Source organism: Sitophilus oryzae, unplaced genomic scaffold, assembly GCF_002938485.1.
Source record: "Sitophilus oryzae breed Bouriz unplaced genomic scaffold, Soryzae_2.0 scaffold_1508_pilon_pilon, whole genome shotgun sequence".
Lineage (NCBI taxonomy): Eukaryota > Metazoa > Arthropoda > Insecta > Coleoptera > Curculionidae > Sitophilus > Sitophilus oryzae.
This window is the reverse complement of record NW_022146179.1, coordinates 3,707,912-3,735,055: the sequence shown is the minus strand read 5'-3', so window position 1 is coordinate 3,735,055 and position 27,144 is coordinate 3,707,912. Positions and strand designations below refer to the sequence as shown.

Here is a 27,144-nt window from a genome sequence, read left to right as displayed (position 1 = left end):
TTATAGGCTTGGTGCATTTCAGTCAGGGTTGGCACGATTTAAATCAAATGATTTAAATCAAGTGATTTTTTTAATTTTAATCATGCGATTCAAATAAAAAAAATAATTTTACTGAAACTTTATTATAAATCAAAAAATAACTGTAAAAGTTATAAAACTGTGTACTAGAAAGCTTTTTTTTAAATATTTCTATAACAGATATAACAGATAATAAATCGAAAAAAAATTTAAATGTTATATAACTATATAAAAATACCTATTCATCAATTTAATTGTTGTGCCGATTTTTGAACTAATTTCGTGTAAATCCATTAGACCGTTAAACGCAGGATTTATTTTAAAATTTATGTAGTGTGATAAAAATTCGCTGTTCGAATACATATCATTCGCAAAGTCTAGTGCAGAACTAGGTTCTTCTAATACATATAGAGACTATAGCTTCATTCCCGAGAATCTATATTCGTTGTCAGAAAACATGTTGTTTTATTTTTTTTTAAACGGTTGTCTGTTTCCAAATTCCTACCGACATTTTGATCTACAGTAAGTACGTTACACTTTGACGTTAGATAATACATACTAATTTCATTCTTGACCATTAGCGTAACTAGCAATTTATCCTGGGGGGGCCTGGGGTTGATCCCAGGGGGTGCCTAGAGCTGTTGTTTTTTAAAAATGAAAAATAATTTTAAAAGACACATTTTTTGAATAAAATTTTACATGAATTTCTCTATCAATAAATTTCATAGACTTGGTTATCAAACTGTGTTCCCGTAGATTACTTAAATACCTACAAATTTTCTAAAAAAAAATAAAAATTAATATATTTTTTGAACACAATAAAATAATATTAACTAAACAAAACTAGAAAACGTCATTTTTACTACATCACAAGCAAATAAAAATTAATACGTAGCCAAGAGTCATAATTCAGGATTTCTCTGGGAGGTGCCCAGCAGTACCTAAGGGGGGCTCGAAGCAACATTTTATAGCTTATAGTTTCTCTACACCGATTTGATCAAAAGGAAAAATGGATTGATGGATTGAAGCATTCGACAAAACAAGAAGTGAGTAAACAAAGTGCTTGTTCCATATTCAAAAAATTAAATAGACATATATTATGACAGGATGAAATATAATTTGCAATAATAATCTTCTAAAATTATAATTATGTACCTTTAAGAAATTTCGTTATAGTCGAAGTAGCCCCAATTACGACTCCCACTAGCACAACCGGTGATTAAAACTATTACCGCTACCGTAGTTGAACGTTGAACTCATCTAAAATGTTTTTTTAGCTGGAATAATAAATTATAATAAAAGTTAGACATTCTGACTTTATTTTTAGAATTTTCACAAAATTATACTTTCTAATCCTTTTAGAATAATTATAATTATACAGGGTGAGTCTTAAATAAGTGCAAATATTTTTAGTGGTAGTATATTTCAATCCCAGACACACAATTATTAGTTTTTTTTTCGCGAAAAAAAATTAAAATTGGGAATTTAAAAGAAAAATAATTTCTTTTTAGTGCACCAAGCCTATATTAGGCCTTAAATTATTGAGAGATTATTATAAATATGATCTTAGAAAGAGGGTTTCTTTGTGCTGCGTGCCCTGATTTTTTGTCAAATATTTTTGTAAAACATTTCCAGAACAAATTTTATAGAGCAATGGAAGCCATCAAAAAATGTTGACCTTGATTGCTTCGCGAAGTAGTGCGAAGAATACACACGCGTGTTTAAAAATTTTTGACACAACTGACCTAAACGTTTTCCGAGACAATTCCAATGACAATAAAAAACAAACCAATCAAGGCTTGTCTCGATCTATTTCGGAGTTTGCGACCGGGACAAGCCGCAACACGGCCGCGACCGGGCCACCATGCTGACCCACCACCACCTCCACCCATATCCATTCAACCTTTTCCAATATGGCGGAGATAGAAGTGCTTTATTTGGCGCGTATTTTAAAACCTGTTTTATTTCCAAATAGACATTTTTCACACAAATGTCGGGTTAGATTACGTAATATTTCACTAATTTTTTAATATACAGGGAGTCTAAAGTTCTCCACATAAGTATGGAATTTTTTGTATTATTACTTTTATGAAAACATCAGTTAGCTAATTTTTATTAAAAGGTCTGCTTTCTCAGTAGTGTTAAAATATTCAAACTTGAATATATAGGGTGTTCAAAATCATCGGAAAAAGAAATAACCAGAATATATATGACAGAAAAAGCAATATAAACTAAATATTCAATTGCAAACACTTACCTACCATAGTTTAGAATTTACTGAACGTTTGATAAATATATACTATTATGGACAGTATTGGAAGTTACTTGTCTTAGTAAAATCCTTGGTAAATGCTCTTCGAATTATAAACTACACTGGCTTGGGTCAAAAAATATGGAATATTTTTCTATGTTTTGCAGCATTACGTGAGGATAAATAAAAAATATAATATGTGTTTCAAGATTTTATATAGAAAAAAAACTAAATACCTTTTTGGGGGTTCGTAAGTAAAACTTACGCTTAGCTTAGTTTTCTTTACTCTCTTTACATAGGGCATTGTCTTTGTGGTAAAGACGTCATTTCTTTTTTTGCATAGTTCTTCAATAAAATATTGGATATTCTGAACAAGATGGATTTAATAATAAATTCTGACGTATGTGAGGGGCAATTGTGACCTAAAAAAAGACTTACATCTAGGCCATTTATATTTTCAAATGTCAATATTGTCAATATCTTTCTGTGATCTTTTTGATGTAAAAAGCTTCATTCTTCTTCCAATATTTTACTTATAGTGAGGTAAGTGTAAGCAGTAGCCATTACTACATCCTCACTAGGGTAACAGAGGCTTTGGCTTTTGGCCTTTTTGAGACATATTTAATGCACTTCTTACCCTAGAACTACTAGTAGGAGTGAAATTATCTCTTTTAATAGCTGTCAACCATTTTTTACGAAGCTTCATTTTTGGGGAATAAAAAAAAGGAAAATATAAGCAGAAACCTTGGAACCCTCTCTATAATTCCCCTGACAATTTGGAACAGAGCATGTAAAAGGCATGCTACAATAAAATGTTAGCCCTTTAATACCTATCTTTTGATTATTGTAAGTAACCATTATAATGTACTATGCAGACTGGCGGCGAAGGCTTTTTACTCATTACTGGTGTAATATCTTGATAAATACTTCTAGTCCTTATCTTAAAATAATTTATCATAGAGGAGTACGACAAGCACTAAAGTTTGAAGTTCTCTATGTGGAATGTCTATTTGGATTTTTATTACACTGTGTGTTATTTTATCACAATTTTCTGATCACACCATGCACTGAACACTAAGAACTAAACAAACGTGTTGCAGAAGCACAACAAACTAGAGATAATTAATTATGTCTGGTAAGCAATCGGAACGAGAAACCACTACCGGCTTTTCAGGTTAAAGGTAAACAATTTAATAATGCGCTGCCTTCGCCGCCATATTTGCCTTGCCCATATCATGTTGATTGGCCTTGAGTTGAGGTGGTGCTGGTCAAATCAAATCGCAATGTTACCAGTTGTTGGCTGGCGCACGAGTACAGTTCTTCAATGTGATTGGGTGTATTTTTCATACGACATCAATTGGCGCTTTAAAATTATTTCAAATTAAAGCAATTTTGAGGGTCTATAAAAAAAATTATTCAATGTCATGGAACTTTTTTTATTTGGATAAATATACTGAAAATAGTCTTCTATTTCAGATTTTGTCCTTGTACTGGGTATTCTATTTTTTGTGAAAGAGCCCATTGCTAAATTTTTTGGCCGATAACTTATTTCAGATTGCCAGAATCAATCATCAATCCTACAATCCTCTAACGCACTATTTCCAACTGTTTCAATCTTTAATAATCTTTAATTAATAAGCTCTTTAATAATAACTAAACAAATATGAAACCAACTTCTTGATATTCTTATAAACTGAAATAAATAATACAACAAAAAAAATCTTACCTCGTCGTTTCCGAAAACTTTTGTATAATCCTTGTTGTATTTCACCCTGTTTTCAGATTTGACACCCAACTTGTTTTCCAGCAATCTAAACTGGAGACTTTGGAAGCCCGAGGCTGGTTTTAGATAATTACGGAAGTCCATAAAGTCCAACGGAGTCATAGTCTCCAGAATCATCACTTGGTCCACTAACACCTAGAATGGAAATCCAGATATACAGGTTGTCTCAATATTTTGTGGATATTAGACCATGATACAAAGAATACAAGGTATGATATTGCGCAGGTTGGTCACTACGTGGTGATAAACGGCACCATTGCATTGGTCGGCAAGCTCCGCGCGCCAATTTCAAATTGCCAAACAGATGACACATAATAAATGTGAAAATAATTCTTCAAATGTCAAGCTCGATGATTTGATATAACTTTTGGGGTTATGTCCTAATTCTTCCCTATTTTAGGTCTTTTTTATTAGTGGCAATTGAACAATATGGATATTTTTTGTATGGCATATGACGTCACAGGTGGTATGCGCAAACTGAACGAAATTGGAACCGCTATCAATCATACCTTGTTTTCTTTGTACCACGATATAAGACCAATAGGTATTTTTGTAATCAAAATATGTTTTTTTATGAAACGACCATTGGGAGTTAATGTGAATTTTATTATAAACAAATACCGTATGATCGAATAAAAACGGCGTCAGCGATGGCTATGAAATGAAGATCACTGTCATTTTATATGTAAAATTATATGGGAAATATCATCGATCGTCATTTTCAAGCCAACTGGACGCCATTTTTTTTCGATCATACGGTATATATATATAGAATGTGGACCTGAGTATAGGGTCTTAATTTCGACTGGATAGATCCGCGTTTGAGATAAATTGTGTTGGCAGACAGACAGACAAACAAAAAAGTGATCCTGTAAGGGTTCCGTTTTTTTTTCTTTTGAGAAAAGAAACCCGAAAAACGCAAATTTTCATTAAAGACATAAAAAACACTCTTTTAAACTCTGATTTGCAACACCTAAGTACTGTCTACAGTATGTCCCCGGATTGTCTTTAAAATATATTTTTTTTATTATTGACCTTTTGAGAAAAATATTCTCGATCAAAATTATTTCATGTTGTAAATTGATTAATCCCGTTTATACTTTTCCAAATTTCCACGCCGTTTAAAAAAACATTTTGTGTTTCATTTTAAAACAGCAAATAATATGACGTTAATTAAAATTATATCAATAACTATCTATGAAAGAATGAAAACTAAATTATATTATCATAGAAACGCATAGTTTCATTCAGAACTTCGCAATTAGTAGAATAAATTAGTGATTTCAATTATACTTTTTAGTTTACGATCATTCACATTTCACAATGTCTAAAAAATAATTAAAATTAATAGAATATCCCAGCAACAGCGTGCAGTAATCAGTTGTATCCATAGAGAAAGCTAAATATTTAGCTTATAAAACAATAAACTTTTGGCTTCTAACCACATTTTCTCTTGACGGATGACAATGAAATGTCAAAATGGCATTACTCACAAATTTTGAAGTATTTTGAAGTAAAAGTCAAAAGTTTGTTAACTTTTTCTACTAATTGAAAATTCCTACCACTAATTTTGACGTCCTCAATGCTTACATTCAAATTAGAGGAACAAACTTACGCTAATTTGAATCACTAATTCTACTAATTTCGAGTTTCTGAATGAAGCTTAAGAAAAAAATTTAACTACATTTTCATGTTTTTCTTAATTTTTTCTAAACCGATATGGAAATTTGGAAAAGTATAAAAAAATTAACCATTTTAGAACAAGCAAAAATGTTTGTAAAGAATGCATTTTCTCTAAATGTCAATAATAAAAAAGTGTTTCCTTTGTAAAGACAATTCGGGGAAATATTGTATAGTTTTGCAGCCAATATTAAAAAATAACTTTTCTCCTTAAGAATCGATGAATTCTAATAAAAAGTATAACAAATTTATTTGATTTCCTTCAGAACAAGTGAAAATAAAATTACTATTTCCAAACTAAGTAGAAAAAGCAACTGATTAGACACATTTTTTCTCTATTTGAAAATTTTAACTCGATACTATCTTAATTTGATATACCAGTCGCAAATTTTTACATTACTTTTAAATTAACAAAGTAATTTTCATTAACCAATCACTTTTAATGAAATCCATTTTCATCCGCCTAAAACCGTTATAAAACTAATTTGTGCCAAAATTACTTATTCGCAACAAATCACCATCAAACATGGAATTACAATTAGTTTTATGACTTTGGCAACTCCCACACTAGGAGTTTTCAATTAAACTCATTCAAGTAAATAAACACGAGTTTTATACCATACGATCGAAAAAAACAGCGTCAAAGACGGCCGGGGTCGATGATATTTTGACGAGCTCAAGACGTCATTACTTGGCCCGTACTCTTCTTTATTTCTTATAATGTTTTCAAATAAATGTTTTCAAATATATTTGTCTGCCTGAAAACGTTCTATCCTGGTTTAATCTTTCTATAATTAGTATTAATGTTAGTTTTATGTCAATTTTAAGTAAATGGCTTCTAGGGCTTAACTTCGCCGGAATTATCATCGATTGTCATTCCCCAGCCATCTTTGACACCGTTTTTTTTTCAATCATACTGTATTAGTATTACATTTACTCATATCATTTAACTTTCATTTATGTTTTGTGTAGAAATTATGGTATAACCACAGATGGTAGAACGAAAAAAAGAATATTAAAGCAGCTTAGAAATGAAGTAGTCTAAGAGCTAGCAACGTTTTTGAGAAAGTATTTTAAGAAAGTTGGCTCTTTGATATATCTTTTACTATGCTCTCTGGCACAGCATGCGGCCAATCTGTATGCCGATACCAGTTGCGTTCACTACTGCGCATCGGAAGAAGATCCTATTTTTTTATTTAGTCCGTTAAATTTTAGTATTGAATATAAGTCGAATAAGTCTCCAAAGCGCAGCGCGTAGAGTTGCCGACTACGAACCGAGGATTCAGAGTTCGAGACCGGATCAGGGCAAAAAACTTTTTTATTTTATTTTCGTTTATATTCTGATAGTAAAGTATTAAATATATTTTTTTTGAATCACTAGAATTATTTAATACTTTACTATCAGAATATAAAAGAAAATAAAACAAAAAAGTTTGTGCCCTAACCCGGTCTCGAACTCTGACTCCTTATTGGATAGGCGGAACCTCTACGCGCTGAGCTATGGACACTCGATCGGTTTATATTCAATACTAGAATTTAAAGAACTAATAAAAATATAGGATCTTCTTTCATTGCGCAGTAGGAAACGCAACGTTTACCGGCAGCCAGACGGGCCGCATGCTGTTCCAGAGAGCATAGCAAACGATATATTAAAGAGCCAGCTTTCTAAAATACTTGTTTTTCCGACGTTGCTAGTTCTCATACTATAGGGCTTAGGGTGACCAAACCAAAGTTTCAAAATTAAAAATAGATCACGATAAGGTAAAATAGCGACACAGGCGAAACATTTGTTGAAACCTCGCTAAAATGTTGTCAAGAATTTATCCGATCGTTATGTAAACGTTATGGGGTTGATAGTCTTTCTTATTTTCTTAAAAATAGTTGTAGTGTAGTAATTCAAAAATAGTGTAGCCAATACGTGAGATAAAAGATGGCAGTGCGATCAAAAAGAAGATTGTTCTCTGGAATAGAGGACAATTGGCAACGATATAGAAATGGCCGATGGATACCAATACATAACAATTCATATACATACTTATATAAAATTACCGCGATGTTCATTTTCAAACCCTACTCTCCGTTTCTTTTATTCTAGTTCTATCGTATTGTATATGAATACAATATACCGGGTAATTATTACGGGTGATTAATTAAAAAATAGATGCAGTTTTCCTTCAATTGATTAAAATCGGTTTGTCGAAAATGGTTCAAATTTGGCATATGTATTCAGCATACCTTTAAAAAATCTATTGACGACTAAGCTGTAAAATTAATAGGGTTATTTTTTTTAACGATGAAGTTTTAGAAAATGAAATACACAAAAATAGACATAACAATATAGTGTTTTCCATCGGTTTTTCCAGTTTATACATGCTTTAGAAAAAACAACGAAATATTATTAAAATAAATGTGTTTATGTCTGGGTTATTTTGTAGAAATAATATATTTAAATTAATATATTATGCAAACTCAATTCAAACATATATTGAGTTTGTAATATTAGCATATTTATTTGTTCTAGATTTCACCATCAGGGCTTAGTGTTTTCATTGACTATATTTCTTTTTTCTATCGTTAAAATGTTTATATTTACCTTCAATATTAAAACAATTCGGTTCAGCCTCTTCAATATTTCCAAAGTTTCGGTTTCTTCCAAAATTTCGCTGAATATCTCCCTTACGGAGTCCAATTCGTAAATAATTTGTTTAAACCATAGTTCGTATGCTAAAAATAGAATTAATATAGTTCATAAACGAAGACCATACAGTACATTTTCAGATATATTTAAAGGGTATATCCGGATTAATATAGGAAATCTGCCCCTGTGGCTTTTTTGACTCGCACTCAAGGGATCGATTTGGTGTCGATTCAAAATAATTCACCTAGATGATTTTCTTTCTAATTCTTGGAAGTCTAAGACAAGAAAAAACAATACGATCATCATTCTTAAACGAGAAGTCGATTTTTAGCGGAGGAAAGAAAATTAAAATATTCATTTTTTTAACCTTCGTCAAATATCTCACTCACTAAAAATGGTCAGAAAATGTCTTTTATACTTCTTTACAGTCAGGAATTTTTTAGAATTTTTTGAAGTGGTTAAACAGTATGAAAAAAATTAAAAACTCATTTTTTTTTAAAACCTTCTGTTTTAACTAACTTATATTTTTGTTTAGTTTAAAAAAGTACGTAGAAAATATGTTTTCATTAAAAATGATTTTTTTTTCATATTGTTCCACCACTTTAAAAAATTCCTAAAAATTACTGTGTGTAAAGTATAAAATATTATAAGTTATAAAAGACATTTTCTGACGATTTTTAGCGAGTCACATATTTCACAAAGGTTAAAAAAATTAAGATTTGAATTTTCTTTCCTCCGCTAAAAATAGGATTTTCATTTATGAATCATGATCATATTATTTTTTTCATGTCTTAGTCTTCTAAGAATTAGAAAAAAAATCATCATTAATTAATTTTGAATGTTATTGTAGAAATAAAAAAAAATTAAAAAAACAGATTTTTTTAAAAACCTGGAAAACCGTTTGAGTTACAGAGCTAAAAATTTAGGTAAATTATTTTGATTCGACACCAAATCGATTCCTTGAGTGCGAGTCAAAAAAAACGCGGGGACAAATTTCCTATATTAATCCGGCTATACCCTTTTGGAAAAGAAACTTTTCAGTATTCCATTTTTTTATAGTTTGCACAGGCTTAATACAAGCAGGGTCTGATTTCTCTCAGCTCAGGCCTACAGCCTTTACAGTTGGTAAAAAGTTACCACACACGTGCCGATATGCCTACGCAAATAAGATTTGCATAGGCGGCCTGTACGAAAAAACTGAACGTCTGTGGTGGCCTTTAGATATTTTAGATTATTTAATATGCAAGAAGTTTCGTCGCTGGATTAGCATCCTTGAATCCTAGTAATATTAGAAAAACGTTCGTTTAACTTACTGAAACTATTAAACGAGTTTTCCAGCATTTTTTTCTGACAACTGCTTTTAAAACCTTTCAAAAACATTAAATTTTCTACCATTCAAAAAGATTTACGAATAATATAAAAAGAAGTAGACAAAAAAGAGAGAAGGACACAACAAACTCTCAACCAACTATGGAATCGTTATTTATTGTGTAAGATAGAAAATGGAAGTCGGGCATTACAGTTTTTTTCTCGCATAAAAGTGCCTTCAAATAACGATGAAATATATTTTTGCTGGCCATTTTTTGGTAACTAGGCAAATAATAAAACCAATTTTACTTAAATTATAACATTTACTTAGTGAGTGCTTCCAGTTTTGCTGGCCATTTTTGTAACTAGGCAAATATAAAACCAATTTTACTTAAATTATTAACATTTACTTAGTGAGTGCTTCCAGTGACCGCAGACAAGTTAAAACGTAATTACATATAGGTATGTATACATACATACATACTGCCATTACTAGTTGACGAGTATTTGACACGCATCAGAAGATGGTGGTCACGCAAGACGTTTTCTTTCGTGAGCTTTTCTGTGACTGAAATGCCCGATACGTGATGTTATCTGTCTACCGCACTCCAGACATTCAAAAATCTCATTGCTTTGTTGCCACTTTACCTTTTGGTTGTCGCTGTGAACTGAGTTTACAATTCTTCTCCATTCCGTTCATCATCATCTTTTTAAGTTTTCGTCGAAAATATCCTTGTACTTTTTGAATTGTTCACCCGGCTTCCTCTTACCGTCTACAAGCTCACCGTAAAGCAGAGATTTTGGTATGCGATTTTCTTGCATTCTGTATACGTGACAAGCCCATCTTAAGTTTTTTTATGACCAGCCCATCTTAAGAATTTTGTAATCATGACTTCAATGCTCTGGCAGTTAGCTTTTTCAAGGACCTATACGTTTGAGACTTGATGGAACCATTTAATTCTTAAGAGTTGTCTAAGATGTCTCTGTTGCAACTTGTTTTCGCTTCCATATAACATGGTAGGAATTATTATTGCTCTGTACACTGCAAGTTTCTTTTTTGTGCTCAAGTCATGATTATAGAAAACTCTGTCTTTTAATTTTCAGAATGCGTTTGAGGCGCTGCTAATCCTGTGCTGAATTTCAGAGTCGATATTGGTCTTTTTCGAAATCAAACTGCCGAGGTAATTGAATTCCACTACATATTCCAATAGTTCTTCTCCGATTTTTATAGCATTCTTGTGATGTGCAGTTTAAGTCCCCAAGCCTCGTAAGCCTAGGTATATGTGTTCAACATTTCTTGCAATTGATGTAACGTATATATTTGCAAGTACAGCAAACATAATTATAAATTAGTTGGACAACTAAAAAAGGTCATAACGATCATCTCTTTTCAACGTACCTTTATGATAAATCAGTATTATTTCTTCAAAATAGCGCAACGTCGAACGGATTTTGCCGCAACTCACTATGTAAATTCCGTATGGTAAAAAAAACACAGTGTCAAAAATAGCTAGGGAATGACATTATAATAAAATGGAGAATGACAAATGTATAAATAATATATATTTTTGTTACCTTGATGAGTGATAATAAAAAGATGTTCATCATGTACTTTTTGATTATGTTTTTCGCTTAGTAATCGCTGTGCTTGCAGGACTTTATCCAACATCAAATATTCTCCATATAACATACCAGATTCATCTTCTAGTGGATCTCCATCAGGCATATTTAAACTAAAACAAACATCAAATTTACTTCAAAATAAAACATTATTTTGTAGCATTCTTCAAAAGGAATGTGTATACTCAGATTTCAATCTTTGGCTTCCCCTTGAGGTTTAAATAAAATATTGTAGTAACGGTTACGTAATAAATGTATATAGAGGAAAAACAATAGTTTATTTAGAGTATATAAAATTAACAAATGGCTCAATTTAATAGTCAAAGTATAAATATAGCATGGACATTCAAAAAACCCTAGGTATTTTCGCCACTAACAAAAATCTAAGAAATAAAAAACACTATTTTTTATATTGAAGAAAAATGTTGAATTTTGACATAAATGGGGACGGGCTACAGGGATGGACTAAATCATCAAGATTTTCCTTAATTACAGGTCGATTGGAACCAAACTCGGCAGGTGGATAGAGTTACCTGAATAGAGTCCTCCGGACACACGGATATTTTAATACAAATTTAATAAAAATGAATCAAATCATTATTTATTAGTTTTTAATTTATTACTTTTTCAACATTTCAAATTACACTTTTTATAATATGTCCTTCAAATCGTCCAACTTAATAGCTTTTAGTAAGAAGTTTTTTAAGAAGTTCAAATATGCGCACACAATTTTTTTTTCTAAAACGTCACTGCGTTAAGCCCAAAACTTAATATTCGCTTAAGCAGTTCGGCGGAATGTCGGTTTTGGTATAAAATATATGGTGATTATCTACAAATTTTATCTGAAAACTTTTTGGGTAAAATGTATTATAATGCAACTAGGGACAATTTTTAAAATAGCCGAAATTAGTTCTTTTTTTAATATTTAGTAAGGCATGAACTTTTTCAAAAATCTCAAAAGCGCATATTTATGACCCCACAAAACTGCAATTCTTTCCCCATTTAACCCACTCTCTATCTCCAGTAGTTTCCGAGATACCCATAGAGAACATCCTAGAAAACTCACCCTGTATATTCAATAATCATAGATATAATACCTACAATACATCAAAATTCTATCAACCGTCTCTTCTTTTAAGAAAAGGGTTCATAAAAATACATGGATTTAATTTTAATATCTGATTTCACTGAATTCTTCCAGTCAACTTCTAATAATATAATTGTTTCGAAGGCACCGGAATTGGTGTCCATATTTATTTCAAAGAAAATGGAAATAGGGGAGAAAAACGATCTCTTCCGGCTTGACTCAAAAACAAAGAGATTTCCACGCAAAGTTCTTCCGGGTTTGTGGCTTCAAACTTCAAAGTATATCAAAACTTGGAATTATAAAAAATATACAACCTTAAAATGTATGCTTGAAATCAACATAAACACCTTATCTTCAATGACATTTTGTTGAATATAATAAATATATACGTAGATGCGAGATTTTTTTTTCAGTGTTTATCTTTTGATTTATAATACTTTACTATAACTAGCTGACCCGGCTAATTTTGTATGACCTAATAGTACAGTAAAGTCAAGTCAGAGATTTTCGTTATCAATCTTGTGATACGGTTCGATTGACCGAATGAGGTCAATCTTTCCTCTGAATTTTTCTAGATTTGAATAAGCTATTTTTCAACTATTTTTCATTAAATTTCTATTCTACAAGGTCAGGCAATAGTGCGTCGGGCATCTGTAGCTCCTAGAATAAAAAATTTGGGAATTTTGTTTAAGTGTAATCGTTTTACAACGAAAGTATGTGCATTTTAGGAAAATATTTTAACTTCTATAGGATGGCTCAAAAAAGTGTGAGTTGATCCAGATGACTTTTTTTAATGGAATACCCTATATATTATTGCATTTTTGACTTCAGTTCAGGCCACTTTATAAGATATGGGTAAATATGTTTCAATAGTTTCAGTGATATTAATAAGTAAATTAAAAAAGTATATTTTTCAGCTTTTCTTAAAAAAATATTAAAAATATAAGAACTGCCCTGAAATCAAAACAATATTATGTATTTACTTTAGATGGTTTGTACTTACTTTGCTATAAATATGATAAGCGTAAATCATACAGGATGTTCAAAATTCTACGTTAAACTTTCTAAAATATAAAATAATTTTTCTCTGTTTTTTTTTTTAATAGAACACCTTGTATTATATTATTTTTTCAATAGATGGAGAAATAAAAAATGAAAATTTTCTGTGTTTAGAGTATTTCAAAATTTTTAATGGTTTCGCAGATATTCACTTTTTTATATTTCATATGGCATTTTCCACATTAATTTTTTATCAAAGCCATCCCAGTGATTTTTCTCTCGAATTTTACCTTTGAAAGGGCCATATGAAATAGTACTGCGTGTATCTGCGAAACCACAAAAAAACTGAAAATGCTTTAAATACAAAAATTGTTCATTTTTTAACCCTCCATCTAATAAAAAAATAATATATATAACGTGTTCCATTTAAAAAAAACAATGAAAAATTATTTTATATTTTAGAAAGCTTGACGTAGAATTTTGAACACCCTGTATGATTTAAGATTAAGATATTTATAGCAATATAAGTATAAACCATCTAAAGAATTACCTAATACAATTTTGATTTCAGGATAGTTCGTCTATTTGTAATAATTTTTAGCCGACCATACCACAGATTAGGTATCCTATAAGTATACAGATAAAAATCTTGTCCCTAATTCGTGGTACGAAAATTGTTTTTTATGACGATATGCAAACGAGTCAAATTTCCTGTGCTCAAAAATAAACTCGCGTAAAATAACAATAAACAGCGTAATAGAGAGATATCGCTAAAGTGAATAGCGTGCATGGACGTTAATAAGGCCAGGTGTTATTTCCTTTACGTGAGATGGTATTAACTCTCTTCATTTATAGTTATCGGATCGGAAAGAATTCTGATCGCGTCGTGTCCGCTTTTTTAAACTTTGAATTTAAAACTTTGAAATTGTTTTGTTTACTAGGTATTTTAAAACTAAAGTGCTAAAGTGCTTATTTCCAGTGCTTTATTGTTCAACGTCTGCCAGTGGGTTTAGGGCAACAAGCAACAAATTCTCTTAGAAGGGCTAAGTCGTCATCTGCTGTAAACCTAAGACTCTTTATAGTATTGGAAGAGGTGGAATCCATATTTTGGGCCATATTTATTTAATTAAAACTAATCCCAGCTACTTAAATATCAAATTACCTAATAAAACTAAAGCAATAATTCAAATCAATTCAAACATAACCTAAAACAAAATATATCGCCGCGCCGGCCGGCTCCGGTTGTCAAATACCCGCACATGCCCGTTTAAGCAATTTTTAAACGTTATCAGAGGTTATTTAGAAAGAGCGCTTGGTGTAATTGATCCGCAAATTACGTCAGGCGGTAACGTTATTAGCGGGTGTTGCGTTAAAAATTGACTCGCGCATATCGTAACCATGATAAAGTACGCGTAAATACTGGATGATGCTATTCGGTTTTCCGATATCTCTCTAATAATTGTGCCGGTCAGGCGCTGTGCACAATTTTAGAGGTCATAAGTGGGCGTCCTCTATGTGCGCAAACTAGTCACCTAACTAGTGCCCGATTCCGAAAATTGGAACAACGAAAAACAATAAAGAGAAAACAAAGATTATAATCTGTATAATCTGTGACCATACCAACAGGGTATGGTAGGCTATTAAGAAGATCGGCAAAAAAAAAAGTTTTTTTAATTTCACTCAAACTAATACAAAATAACTTAAATACCTAAAATAGACCTAAATACAACATATTTTCATGGTGTCTGTCTGTTTGTCTGTCCGTCTGTAACACGATAACTCAAAAACCGCTAAACCGATTTTAACCAAATTTGGCACAAAATTACTGTGGCACCCGAGAATCTGGTCATTAGTTTTTGGTGGGGGTGGGGGGTTGGTAAGGGGGTACGGGAGGGAGTTAAAATTTTTAAACAATCGTAACTCCAAAATTACAGTAGCTAGTGAAACGCGGTTTTCAGTTTAAGATTAGGAATAATATTTGCAACAAAATTTGTAATAACATCAAAAGCAGTCAAAGTCGCAGTTTTTGACGTAAAAAAATTGGAAATATTCCTTTACTTTGAAACTAAAAGAACTGCCTACCAACTTTTTACTAACATATTTTAGTATGGGCGGCTATACGTGCCTCCCGGCGCCAATTTTTTTATGGCAGGTTGAAAAATATATATTTTTTTTTATTTTTGTCATACGCTCCCAAAAACAGCTATTTTACGGACTCATTTCAGTCCGTAAAATGTTTCTTTTTCGGCCTAGGCCGTAAAGGTCGTCATGGCAACCTTTATGGACTAAAATGTCTAAATTCGTTATTTGGTTGTTTTATTTTGTCATTCGAAATTTGTCACAAAATCACATAAAATTATACATATATTTATAATTAAATTATTAAATACTAACAATATCAAAAGCTAAGTTATTTGTTTAAAGTAAGTACCTAGGTACCTATTTAAAAGAGGCTTTTAAATTAAAATATTCTTAAATTACAGTCACAAACATTCAAACCATCGTCAATTTGGTCGAAATATTCCATGCTGAGAGCAGTGTTAAGTGTTAAAGAAGATATTATATTGACAAATTTCCAAAACTTATTGCTTTTTTGAAGAGGAATTCGGTTGGTTACGAGCCTAAAAAGTCTAAGGTTTTGTCCATAAAAGAGATCGGTGATTTTTTGGCCACGGCTAGTGATGAAACTTATTTACTTACTAAGGTAAGTTTGCGATAATGATTTTTAAAATATATAGATGGTTTCTTATTCCATTGTATTTGATTTTTAAATTATTAAATACTAACAATATCAAAAGCTAAGTTATTTGGAAAAATAAAAATGAAATGAACAATTTTGTGCATTTTGAAAACTTGCATCTGCAATCGAAACGACTCCTCCATTGGCAGGTAAATTTACTTTCTGATGAGGTGGAGTAAATGCGAACGATGATGTACTTGGTAATACATCCGTGGAAGTGGTCGCGATTTTCTTTTCCCCCATTAGCAGTTTGCAAACTTTCTTCTTTTTCTCAATAGATTCTTCTATGTAACCTTCGGCCACTGTGGACGACCTAAATAATTATTGTTGTTTAGAACAAGATCGGAAAATATTAAAATTTTTACCTCCAACCTCCTAGGCGTTTCAGCGATGTAAAATCCACATCTGCATCTGCAGCAAGAGTAGCAGAACTACGTCGGAAACAATGACCTGTATATTCGTTTGGGTTCGACAACTTTAAAAATGCTGCTACAATCGATGGCATCTTCCCAAATGAATGAATGCCGACTCGTTGCACGGTGCATTTTCCTTTACGATAAGAGATGAAGACATAATCATGTGGTACATTTTTTGGCCTAAGACAAGCATATTTTCTATACAACTCAACTGGATTGACAACGTTCCCTTCGTTCACCACCGGAAACACTCTTTTGATATTAGTTTTTGTATCCGCAAGGGTAACTAAAAGGCAGCTGTTGTCTTTTTCTATGATGTCTTGCACTCGTAGAGAGTACAATTCTTCTCTTCTACATGCTCCACAAAGGCCAATGACAAGAGCTACCTAAAAATCAAATACAATGGAATAAGAAACCATCTATATATTTTAAAAATCATTATCGCAAACTTACCTTAGTAAGTAAATAAGTTTCATCACTAGCCGTGGCCAAAAAATCACCGATCTCTTTTATGGACAAAACCTTAGACTTTTTAGGCTCGTAACCAACCGAATTCCTCTTCAAAAAAGCAATAAGTTTTGGAAATTTGTCAATATAAATATCTTCTTTAACACTTAACACTGCTCTCAGCATGGAATATTTCGACCAAATTGACGATGGTTTGAATGTTTGTGACTGTAATTTAAGAATATTTTAATTTAAAAGCCTCTTTTAAATAGGTACCTAGGTACTTACTTTTTTCGTGGAAATAATTTAGCAATACATCTTCATTTACAACGAATACGCCATTTTGTCTTTCCATTCATTAAAAACATCATATTCTTTCTGGTAAATGGCACGAGACTTCACAGGAAGTAAATCCAACACGATTTCTTTGGCCTTATTAGCAATATGTTCGGGATTTTGGAACATTTTAAAATTGTTGATGAATTTGTGTGATTTTGTGACAAATTTCGAATGACATGTCAAAATGCGATGAAATAAACAAACTCGTTACTAAGATATGAATTTATAAGCCAACTTTTTCAAACATTATAAATTCAAATATGGAAAAATTTGCAAATATGCGTTCTAAAAAACTGTAAAAAGCGTATGACAAAAAATAGTGTATGTAACACGTACCTAAATTATGTTTTTTAGGACTCATCTACTATTTCGGACTCGGCTAACGCCTCGTCCGCAAACAGTAATGATTCGTCCTAAAAAACATCATTTTAGGTACTAGTTACATAAATAGCTATTATATATTAATATCAGTGAAATTATGGAAATATATTTTCCTCTATCTTAGAATTGTATGAAGTGATCTGAAAGGAAATCAAAAATGCAATAATATATACAGTTTATGGTTTACACCATTAACTTTTGTTTACAACGATGTTTAAACTATAAAAGTATGCACTAAAATATTATTATTTTCTGCCGCTTTTCTTCCAAATTAATTATCTTTCGGATGAAATCCCTCAAATTCAAAGAAAAAATTTTATTTCCTATAAGACATAGTGTTTTAGTGTAGTTTTGCACACGTGCAGAAAATCCAAAGAAATAGTATACAGACTGGATCAAAGGGAAACTTAAATCTAGTCCCTTTTTTATTAAGGGTCGATTCTAGTAAAAATTCAAAGCATTTTTATATGACATACTCTATTTATGGTTGGTATTATACCTGTTATTATACCTTTGAGTTTCGATGTTTAAAAAATAAGAAATAATATTTAAAGTTTTTCTACAACCACTTGTTTTTTAACATTGAAAATGTTTCTGTTATCCTATATAAGGGAGCCCAAATCGAATTAAAATGCTACATTTGCCACACCATGACGTCATATATACAAGGGTATAGGAAATCTCGGCGCAACGGCGGCAGTCGGCCAGCACGCGCAAAAACCATTACATCGCTAATTGTTTATTGATATATCTTTAATAGTTTAAAAGCAAAAAATATGGGGTTTGCTTTGATACCTTGTCAAGACATAAGCGAAACCTTTAAATTGTTTCTTTTTTTTCATTTAGGCCTTCGTTTTTCGTTAAATGAAAGTTATATTAAAAAAATCTATTTTTAAACCAAATTTTCGCATGATTGAAATGATTATTCATGTTTAAAGTTTTTTTTGGTCATAAGCGCTAATGGAAATGTTTTTTTGTAAATAATTATAAAAAATTACTCCCTACGAAGACTTTATTGTGTCTTGGATCAAAAAATAAGTATTTGTTTTCTCTATACGGTGGTATTAATATATCGATTTTTGATGATAGTGCCCTTTTACCCGGTCTAATTTTGTACTACTTTCGGAATAAGGGTCCCCATATCATGTACTGTACTTCCATCCCTGAAAAATTCAGCTTGTGACACCGAAGTGAGAGGTAACGTCAAAATAAACTTTAATCTACCTACATCATAGGCAGGTGTAGGTACTCTAGGTATATTCTACCTAGACAGTAGCTGAACTAGCTGACAGTAGTAATTAATTTGTTATCCGATAAGTAGTTGTCATTATATAAGTTTAATCATCTTATACCTCCTATAACGGTAGGTTTTGGATTTTTCCTGATTGGTTTGTTAAACAGAAATATACTGGGCATATAAATGTCTGTTACAGGTTAATTCGTTAAAGAAATATGTTACACATATATTATTTTAATAATAATAGTATAATAGTAATGACTATATTATGTTATAACACATGCATATGTATTGAATGTACTTATTTTAACCAATGCATTGTTTTGTTTTTTTAATCTCACAAATAAGAAATGTTTTATAGTTTTTATTATAAAAAACAGTGATTATACAATTTATTTCCACCCCTTACGCTGTTTTCAGTAAGGGGTGTAACCAGGAGTATATTTCGTAACCTCTTACGATATAAGAGGGCCCCACAAAGTGTTTTATTACTTAATGCTTAAAATTTAATAATGTATTTGTACATAAAATAAAATAGACTAGAAAGTCAATTAATTAATATTGACCTAATTACTAAATAAGTACAAGTTTTTTTTTCTAATTATTTTAGTGTATTTTTAGTCACCTAATTATAAAGGAGAGATATCCAACCATTGCATTATTTTACTCACAAATAAATGTTTTATGGTTTTTATTATAAAACAACGATTAATTTATTATACACCCCTTAACCCAAACACTCCAAGGAGGATATTTCGTGACCCCTTATTTAAAGTGGACAGACTTCATTAGTCAATGTTTTAATTACCCAGCGTCTTTAATAAAAATCTAATGTAATTTTTCATAGAAATGATCTGACATAAAAAGCAAATTTAAACCGAAACCACTTTACCAATCTTGATGATTCTTTTTTTAAATGAAAGGTATATATGTGTAGATTTGTTATGAAGTATTTTTATATTGCTTAATGGCTATTTCTTTGAGTAAAACGACTAAATACTAAAACATACCTGAAAAACATCTACACACAATACCTCCAGAAATAAATTATTTGTCATTGTCAGTGGTGTGTCAGTTAGATTATATATTACGTTTTTAGATATTTTAGAGTGAGTTCATGCCGCCAGCTTTAGATACATAAATATTAGCACAAAGGTTCGTTTAAACGACATTAGTGAATTAGCTACACAAAGCGATTTTAGGAAATTCATCCTCTTAGAGAGTAAAAGAGTTTGTTGTATGAAAATTCCTTACTATTTGGTCTAGAAAAATGAAATCCTACAAAAAGAATTAGAAGAAATTTTTGAAATTCATCAACAAAATGGGTAAAGTTAGTAAAAATTTATATAAAACTTGGTGACCTCTGGATTATACACATAAAAATTGGCACAAAGGTAAAGCGAATTTATGAAATTTATACCCTTAGGGAGTAGAATAGGGAATGAAAGTTTGCTGTACAAAAATGCAATACTATAACATTATAAACCAGACAGTATAAAATTTTATACAAGGGTTTATTTAGTGACATCATAACGAAATATATCTTCCTCAATTATCCTTCAAAAAATAAAAAATAACCTATAAAGAGAGTATTAGTGCTCTTAATAAATAAAAAAAAAGATGAAAAATAAAAAACATCTATGCTCACTTTTACAAAATCTGAACACATTTTAAAAGAAAAAAGTTTTTTGATAATATTTGTGTAGATTGACTACAAGTTGTATAACATAAATTTCTACGACCGGTCTACCTAGTGGTCTGCAGCATCGCCTTGTGGTGTAAACGTGGGCCTGTTAATCTGTGACGTGACGCACAACAGCCAAGAAAAACAGAAGCGTGGCTAAGAATTTAGTAATTTAAAAAGTCTTTTAGATACAGTAGTAGGTATTAAAAAGTTTTGTGTTTAAATGGGGTTTGCCTTTAACAGTTAAAAAATTATATCGTAAAGTGTAACTTTCCGTAAGAATTCTTTATCTGTCATTGATCATGATCTGTCATCATGTTAACCTGATGTTTTGTATGTTATTTTGTTTTTTTCGAGGTATTTTTGCTTGCTTGTTTTACGGATAGGTGCGATCGCATAATTATTATTGATAATGTTTTATTTAATGTTAACACTACTACTTTTTCAGTGAATCTTTAAATCTGTTGTTTTTTGTTAAGTTCGTTATTTAAACATGTATGTAATACACTCATATTAACACTAATCATATTTTTACGTTTTTATTCATCATTTTCAATGCCCCCCGGTTGCATCTTTGTAAAGGACTGTGAATTTTTTTATTAAATTAGTTTTTTTTAGTTGTATTGTAGTCATGTACAAGGAGGACAACTGTATTTTAAATATGATATTTAATTTAACGTTTTTCAAACAGGGTTTATTAGACTATATTTCTACTAGGTATATTATTTTGAAAAAAAAAATAAGAAAGTAACTTAAACATTCATAAAAATAGAAGTAATTACTGTTGTAGATTCTTCGTTATATTGTAAACATTGAAATAACTGGAAGCTAAACTTTCTACCTGCTTATATTTAGAGCCAGTATTTGACAATCTTTTTTTACGATGACCCTAATATGTTTACTTCTAAAGTCGATAAGGGCGCCATACCAGTAGAAAAAAGAAACAGAATATATCCCATTTTGTCGGTCGCGCGTACACAATGCTTTTTGTTTGTAGTGAATAGCAACTTCGCTTTTTAGTTAACTCGGATATTTTAACATTTCTGAACCAATATTTTCTAATTGATAAATCGTTAGATTTGACAACTCTGACCTCAGCTAAAAACGCAACACATCCGGTCAGCCGACGGCCTGGTCGTTGCGACCTGGTCGTCAGTGAGTTCGAGCCCTTAAGCTGTCAATTGCAGAAAACTCCGAGTTCAAAACCTAATTTATTTCAAAATTAATTTTCTGTATGTTTTTTGTAAATTTTTCCGATATTTTAATAATTATTTTGCTGGTCGGTGAGGAGACGAATCAAACAAACCAGATATCATTAAAATCGGCCCAGTCGTTCTTGACTTATAAATAAACTTATATAAATTATTATAAATGGTTTATCTAATCCCACGTTTTATTTTTTAGATTATATATATCCAATCATAACATTTAAGGATTATGAGCTCAGCCCAAACATTTATTTTCAAAAATATTTTGCTTATGAAATAGTAAATACGTAAATGTAAGAAATTTTTAATTTTGAGTTTTTATCTTTTGATTTGTTTTAAATTTTGGATTTCGTCAGCTGCCTAAAGTCATTTTATCGACGTAGTTCAACATAGATACCTCGATAAGTACAATTCGGTTTAATGAATATATCCTTAAATTAGATTTTAGGGGAACACATAATAGATCTGTAAGAAGGCGGTGATTATCCCCCCTCCAAACATTCTACATTATATGTAGAAAATTGTTTTTTATTGCCAAAAACCTAAAGCCCAAATCAATGTAGAACTTGCGTGAATTAAAATCTACTATATAACAGGTATTTCACCTAATGGACTATTCGAGAACTGTTTAGCTGTGGGTATACCGGGTGCGTCTCAAAAGTGACTCACCCCTATAATCTTTTTATTTTTTTAGATAAAAGAACGACATTTGGTATCTTAGTATATGACATAAATTAGGACTGACTGACGTATTCAATTGTTTTTGGTCACTTCCTGTTTCACCGGAAATGACTACAACTTTTGACTTGCCGCTTTTGAAATATTTTCAATTTTATGAAATTGCAGTAAAAATTTTAAGGCTTCATTTCTCCAAGGGTATCAAAGTTTTTAAAACCAAATATTTAGTGAAGTTTATTTAATGATCAGATATTGTGTCGCAATAATAAACAAAATACTACCTTATACAGAGTGTCTAAAAATTTATATTAAATAATTACTAAGTTTAAACGGCAATAACTTGTTTAATTTAAATAGAACACCCTGTATATTTTGCGAAAATCAGATGCACAATTTAATTGTTTATGAAATTTTATAATACCATTTTTTACCTATCTCTTCCAGTTTTTGTAGAAAATGCATTTTGTTATAATTTATACCTCATTTATCACTATAACTATGGAATATTGACATTTTAGATTATTTTTAATGATGAAACAAATTTTCAAAGGGTTCCAGATACTAATATTGTCGATATAGTTCGCTTATATTAAAAAATAAAAAAAAAATAAATATTTTTTTTTATTCAAGAAGACCAGTTAATATGATCCAAGTATTCAAATTACACTAATTGGCTGTTTACGTTGATTAATAAGAATTGCTCCAAATACTAAAAAACTGAATTTTGTATGTGTATTAGACAGTGTAGTAAAAAGTAACACCTTATAAATTTTATTTCATTTTTTGTCGAGTGCTTATTTATAACAACAGAAACGTTAATTTTCATAATTTATTATTATATTGATTTCTGAATCAAATCGACATTTATTTAGAATAACTAAAACAATTAAGTATGTATTTAACTAATGTTTAGGCGGAAAAAATGGTGTTATATTTAATTTCACGTAAAACTACTGATTCACGTAAAATATATAAGGTATTCCATTTAAATTAAACAAGTTATTACCGTTTAAAGCTAGTAATTATTTAATATAAATTTTTGGACACTCTGTACAAGGTAGTATAATTTTTATTATTGCAACACAACATCTGATCAATAAGTAATCTTCAGTAAATATTTAGTATTAAAAACTTTGATACCTATGGAGAAATGATGCCTTATATATTTTACTGCAATTACACAAAATTGAAAATATTTCAAAAACAGTAAGATTTAAGTGTGATAAACCTTAATCAAATTTACCTTTGTTTCAATCTTAGAACCTAAAAATCGAATAATATACAGAGTGTTCCATTTAAATAAAGACAAATTTAATATTATTTACCTATTTGGGACACTCTGTATCTTGAAAAATTATTTTTAAATTGTAGCTCTAATAGTCCTTCAACGAACCCGAAACTTGCAATTTATGATACACATACGTGTCGTATGTGGTGAACAACCCTGTATAATCTAAATATATATTAGATTTCTTCTCTAAAAAATTTAGTAAAATTTAGCACTACAAATATACCTGTATTCATTTAAAACTTCCCAATATGGCGGACTTCAGTATGGGAGGCTTAAAAAACGAAAATCTCTAGGCTGGAATCGACTGTAGTTCAAGTTGATAATCTGTGGTAAATCCAATTGAATATATATACTTGTTAGTTGACGCATCACTTACTAGGTATAAAATTTAGTACTGATTCCAAACCTATAGTTGTGGTTGTAACATATTCTGATGTGTTTCTGGCAATTTAAAATAATTTATTTTTTAATATTTAAACAAACATTTCTGGCTTTCCTGACAGGAGTGTGAACACAAATTTAATAAAGGTATAATGTGGATAATGTTCTGATTATTACAGTTTGCATGAATGTTTTTGTATGTTGTTATTTTTAATAAAGTATATTTAATGAGTTTTTGAGTATTTCTTTTTTCTCTCTGAAGATTATGTTCTAATCTTTATATATAAATTTTCATAAATTATATATACAAAATTTATTACCTTATAACTTTTTACTAGACTTTGTATAATTGATACAGTTTAACAGTATATAAAAGAACTATTCAAATAAGACGTTTGAAAATATATAGCTGTTTTTGCACACATCAATTCAATTTGTGATTAACTGTACTGAAATAAAAACAAATTAAGAGAAATGGGGTGATCTATCAACTATAACATGGAACGCATCATCCTATTTCCAAGTCTTCTATTAATTTCACTTATTAAACAACTATAATTATTCAATAATCTTAATAATTCTAGGAACTCTCAGATATCGTCAAAACATGAAAACAAAAATTCACTTCCTATAGTTTTTACGTCCCTTTAACTGAAATATCAGAAACAGGGGAGTTAATATTCTCACTGAGAAAGTTTATAAAATACCTTTAACTAAAATCTCTTCGGATCTGCGGTAAAATACCTTTATTCTTATTAAATAATTTCAATAATCTATGTTTTTATTTATGACAACCACCTAATAACCTGACTTTAACGTCAACTTGACAATCCTGAAAAATGTTATTGTTAACCAAAGAGTAAATCAGTTTCTGAATTCGCTAACGCCAACTTATTTTTCATTAAAAAAAATTACCAATTTTCGTAACTAGGTCGGCCATATTGAGGAACTTTTAAAAGAATTGTACTATACTCACCTATGTCGAACAGGGCAAGCCATTTCAATTTCCTTACACGACGCAACAAAAGAATCTAGCACTCACTGTTTACAACAGAACTAGAGAACTAAAAGAACATTAACTCAGTTTGCTGTTAGGTAATCAGCCGGATATAATCCACAAGAAAAAAAACCGTTCTATATAGTTTTTTTTACTGTATGTATGTATTCAAGTATCGCGTTACACATAAGTGGAATATATGCTAAGGGGATGTCAAGGTAGTTTGGGACGGATTTAAAACCACACTGATCTATCGCCAAGTTATTACGATATTACATACTAGCCGTTATTTATCGACAGTATTTCCTAATAAATTTATTTAATATTTTGCACAAGTTCGTTGATTAGGAAACGGAAGATAAAATGTTAATAAGTTATACATAAACAAAATTAATTATTACGGAGATGTAAAGAGTATAGAAAGTATTTTTGTCTAGTTTACTATAACGTGTAATTACTTTTACAGGGTCGACACGCATAATACAGGAGTCTCTCGTTTTACGTGGAGGTTACTTTTCTTGAAAATTCCACACCTGTAATTTTTAACCAATCAAAACTAGTCAGTTTTTTTGAGAAATCACCATGGCAACGGATAAATTTTAGTGAAAATTTTATCCTTGTGGGCACCCAATAGCGAATTATACTGGAAATTTTTTGACGTTTATAATGACAGAATATCTTTTTGAGAGTCTGGTTTTTATTTGTTTACATGATAATTTTGATACATTTCAATTACAAAACTGAGATGAAAGTTTGTAAACTGCTTCCATACGCTTGACTTAACGATTTCCTAGTATTCGCGGGTGTCAACTGCTTAATCTCCTGGCGAATATTTTCTTTGCTTTCATGACCGAAGCGAAACATTTTTTTAAGCCGTGCCGCTTGACAGCTTCAAAACTGAAATAGTTTTTAGGTTTGGGGGTCACTTAGTTGTCATAGTAACTAAATAATCAATTCGACCAAAAATCGAAAAATACATTTTAATTATTTGATTTTCAAACACAATTTGGTGTCGAATTTTCCCAATTGGGATTTTGTATTTTAAAAGATGAAGAATAATATCACACATTAAAAATAAATACATTTTTTGAATACAACGTTTACGTGAATTTCTCTATCCAGAAATTTGATAAACTTGGTAATATCAACCCCGTGGATTACTTAAATACCTACATATTTTGGAAAAAATTAAAAACTAGACACACATTTTTTGAACACAGAAAAATAATATTAACTAAATAAAAATGGACAAAAAAATAATTGTTAGTACATCACAAGCAAATAAAAATTAATATTTAGCCAAGAGTCATCGTTCAGTCAAAATTCAAGGTTTCTCTGGAGGTTTCCAACAGTACCTGGGGGGGGGGGCACCTCCGGACACCCCTGTAGTTACGCCAATGTATCGCTGCTAACACAAATTCAAAAGCATTTCAGTGGATCGTTTTTTTGGATCATGTTGGATACGTCTGCGATCGAAACGATCATCAGGCCGGATATCCTTAAAACATCTAAAAGGGTTAAAACAATACAATGGCGACTACGTACTTCCACGGGAAGCTCCGCTGTCATCTATGGAGAGGTAGACGTTAATTTTGTTATCGAAAGCACATGTTTTGAACATCCAGTATTAGTAGCAGACATCGAAGATGAACTTATTCTCGGAATGGACGTCATGACTACTAGAGGCTTTGAACTGAACTTCGCACAGAGGATTTTAAAAGTCAATAGAGAAGAAGTCGTTCTACATTGAAAATGTGAGGAGACGCTAAGATATTGTTGACTGAAAGGAAAAAATGAGTAATAGAAATATTAGTCTGGGAGCCAAAGAACCATGGCAAGCGAAATGGGACGAGAGATCGCTGTAGGAAAAGCTCTGCAACGACCGAAGAAGACTGTACCGGTGAGAGTAATGAACACTAATTATTATTCTGTGTCCTTTAAGACAGGAATTCTGTTAAGGT

At 30.8% G+C, this 27,144-nt stretch overlaps 1 protein-coding gene across 1 annotated transcript in view; it reads right to left on the bottom strand.

The window, feature by feature from the left end:
- The window catches only part of LOC115878414 (tryptophan 2,3-dioxygenase), an 84,639-nt gene extending 59,178 nt beyond the window's left edge, over window positions 1-25,461 (bottom strand). The window contains exons 1-4 of the mRNA XM_030894928.1: window positions 25,163-25,461; window positions 11,254-11,411; window positions 8,326-8,456; window positions 3,996-4,187 (exon numbers count right to left, since the gene is read on the bottom strand). Coding sequence (XP_030750788.1) covers window positions 3,996-4,187; window positions 8,326-8,456; window positions 11,254-11,411; window positions 25,163-25,185 — 504 coding nt within the window. The 5' untranslated portion in view covers window positions 25,186-25,461. The remainder of the gene's footprint in view (window positions 1-3,995; window positions 4,188-8,325; window positions 8,457-11,253; window positions 11,412-25,162) is intronic.
- Between the last annotated feature and the right edge of the window lie 1,683 nt (window positions 25,462-27,144).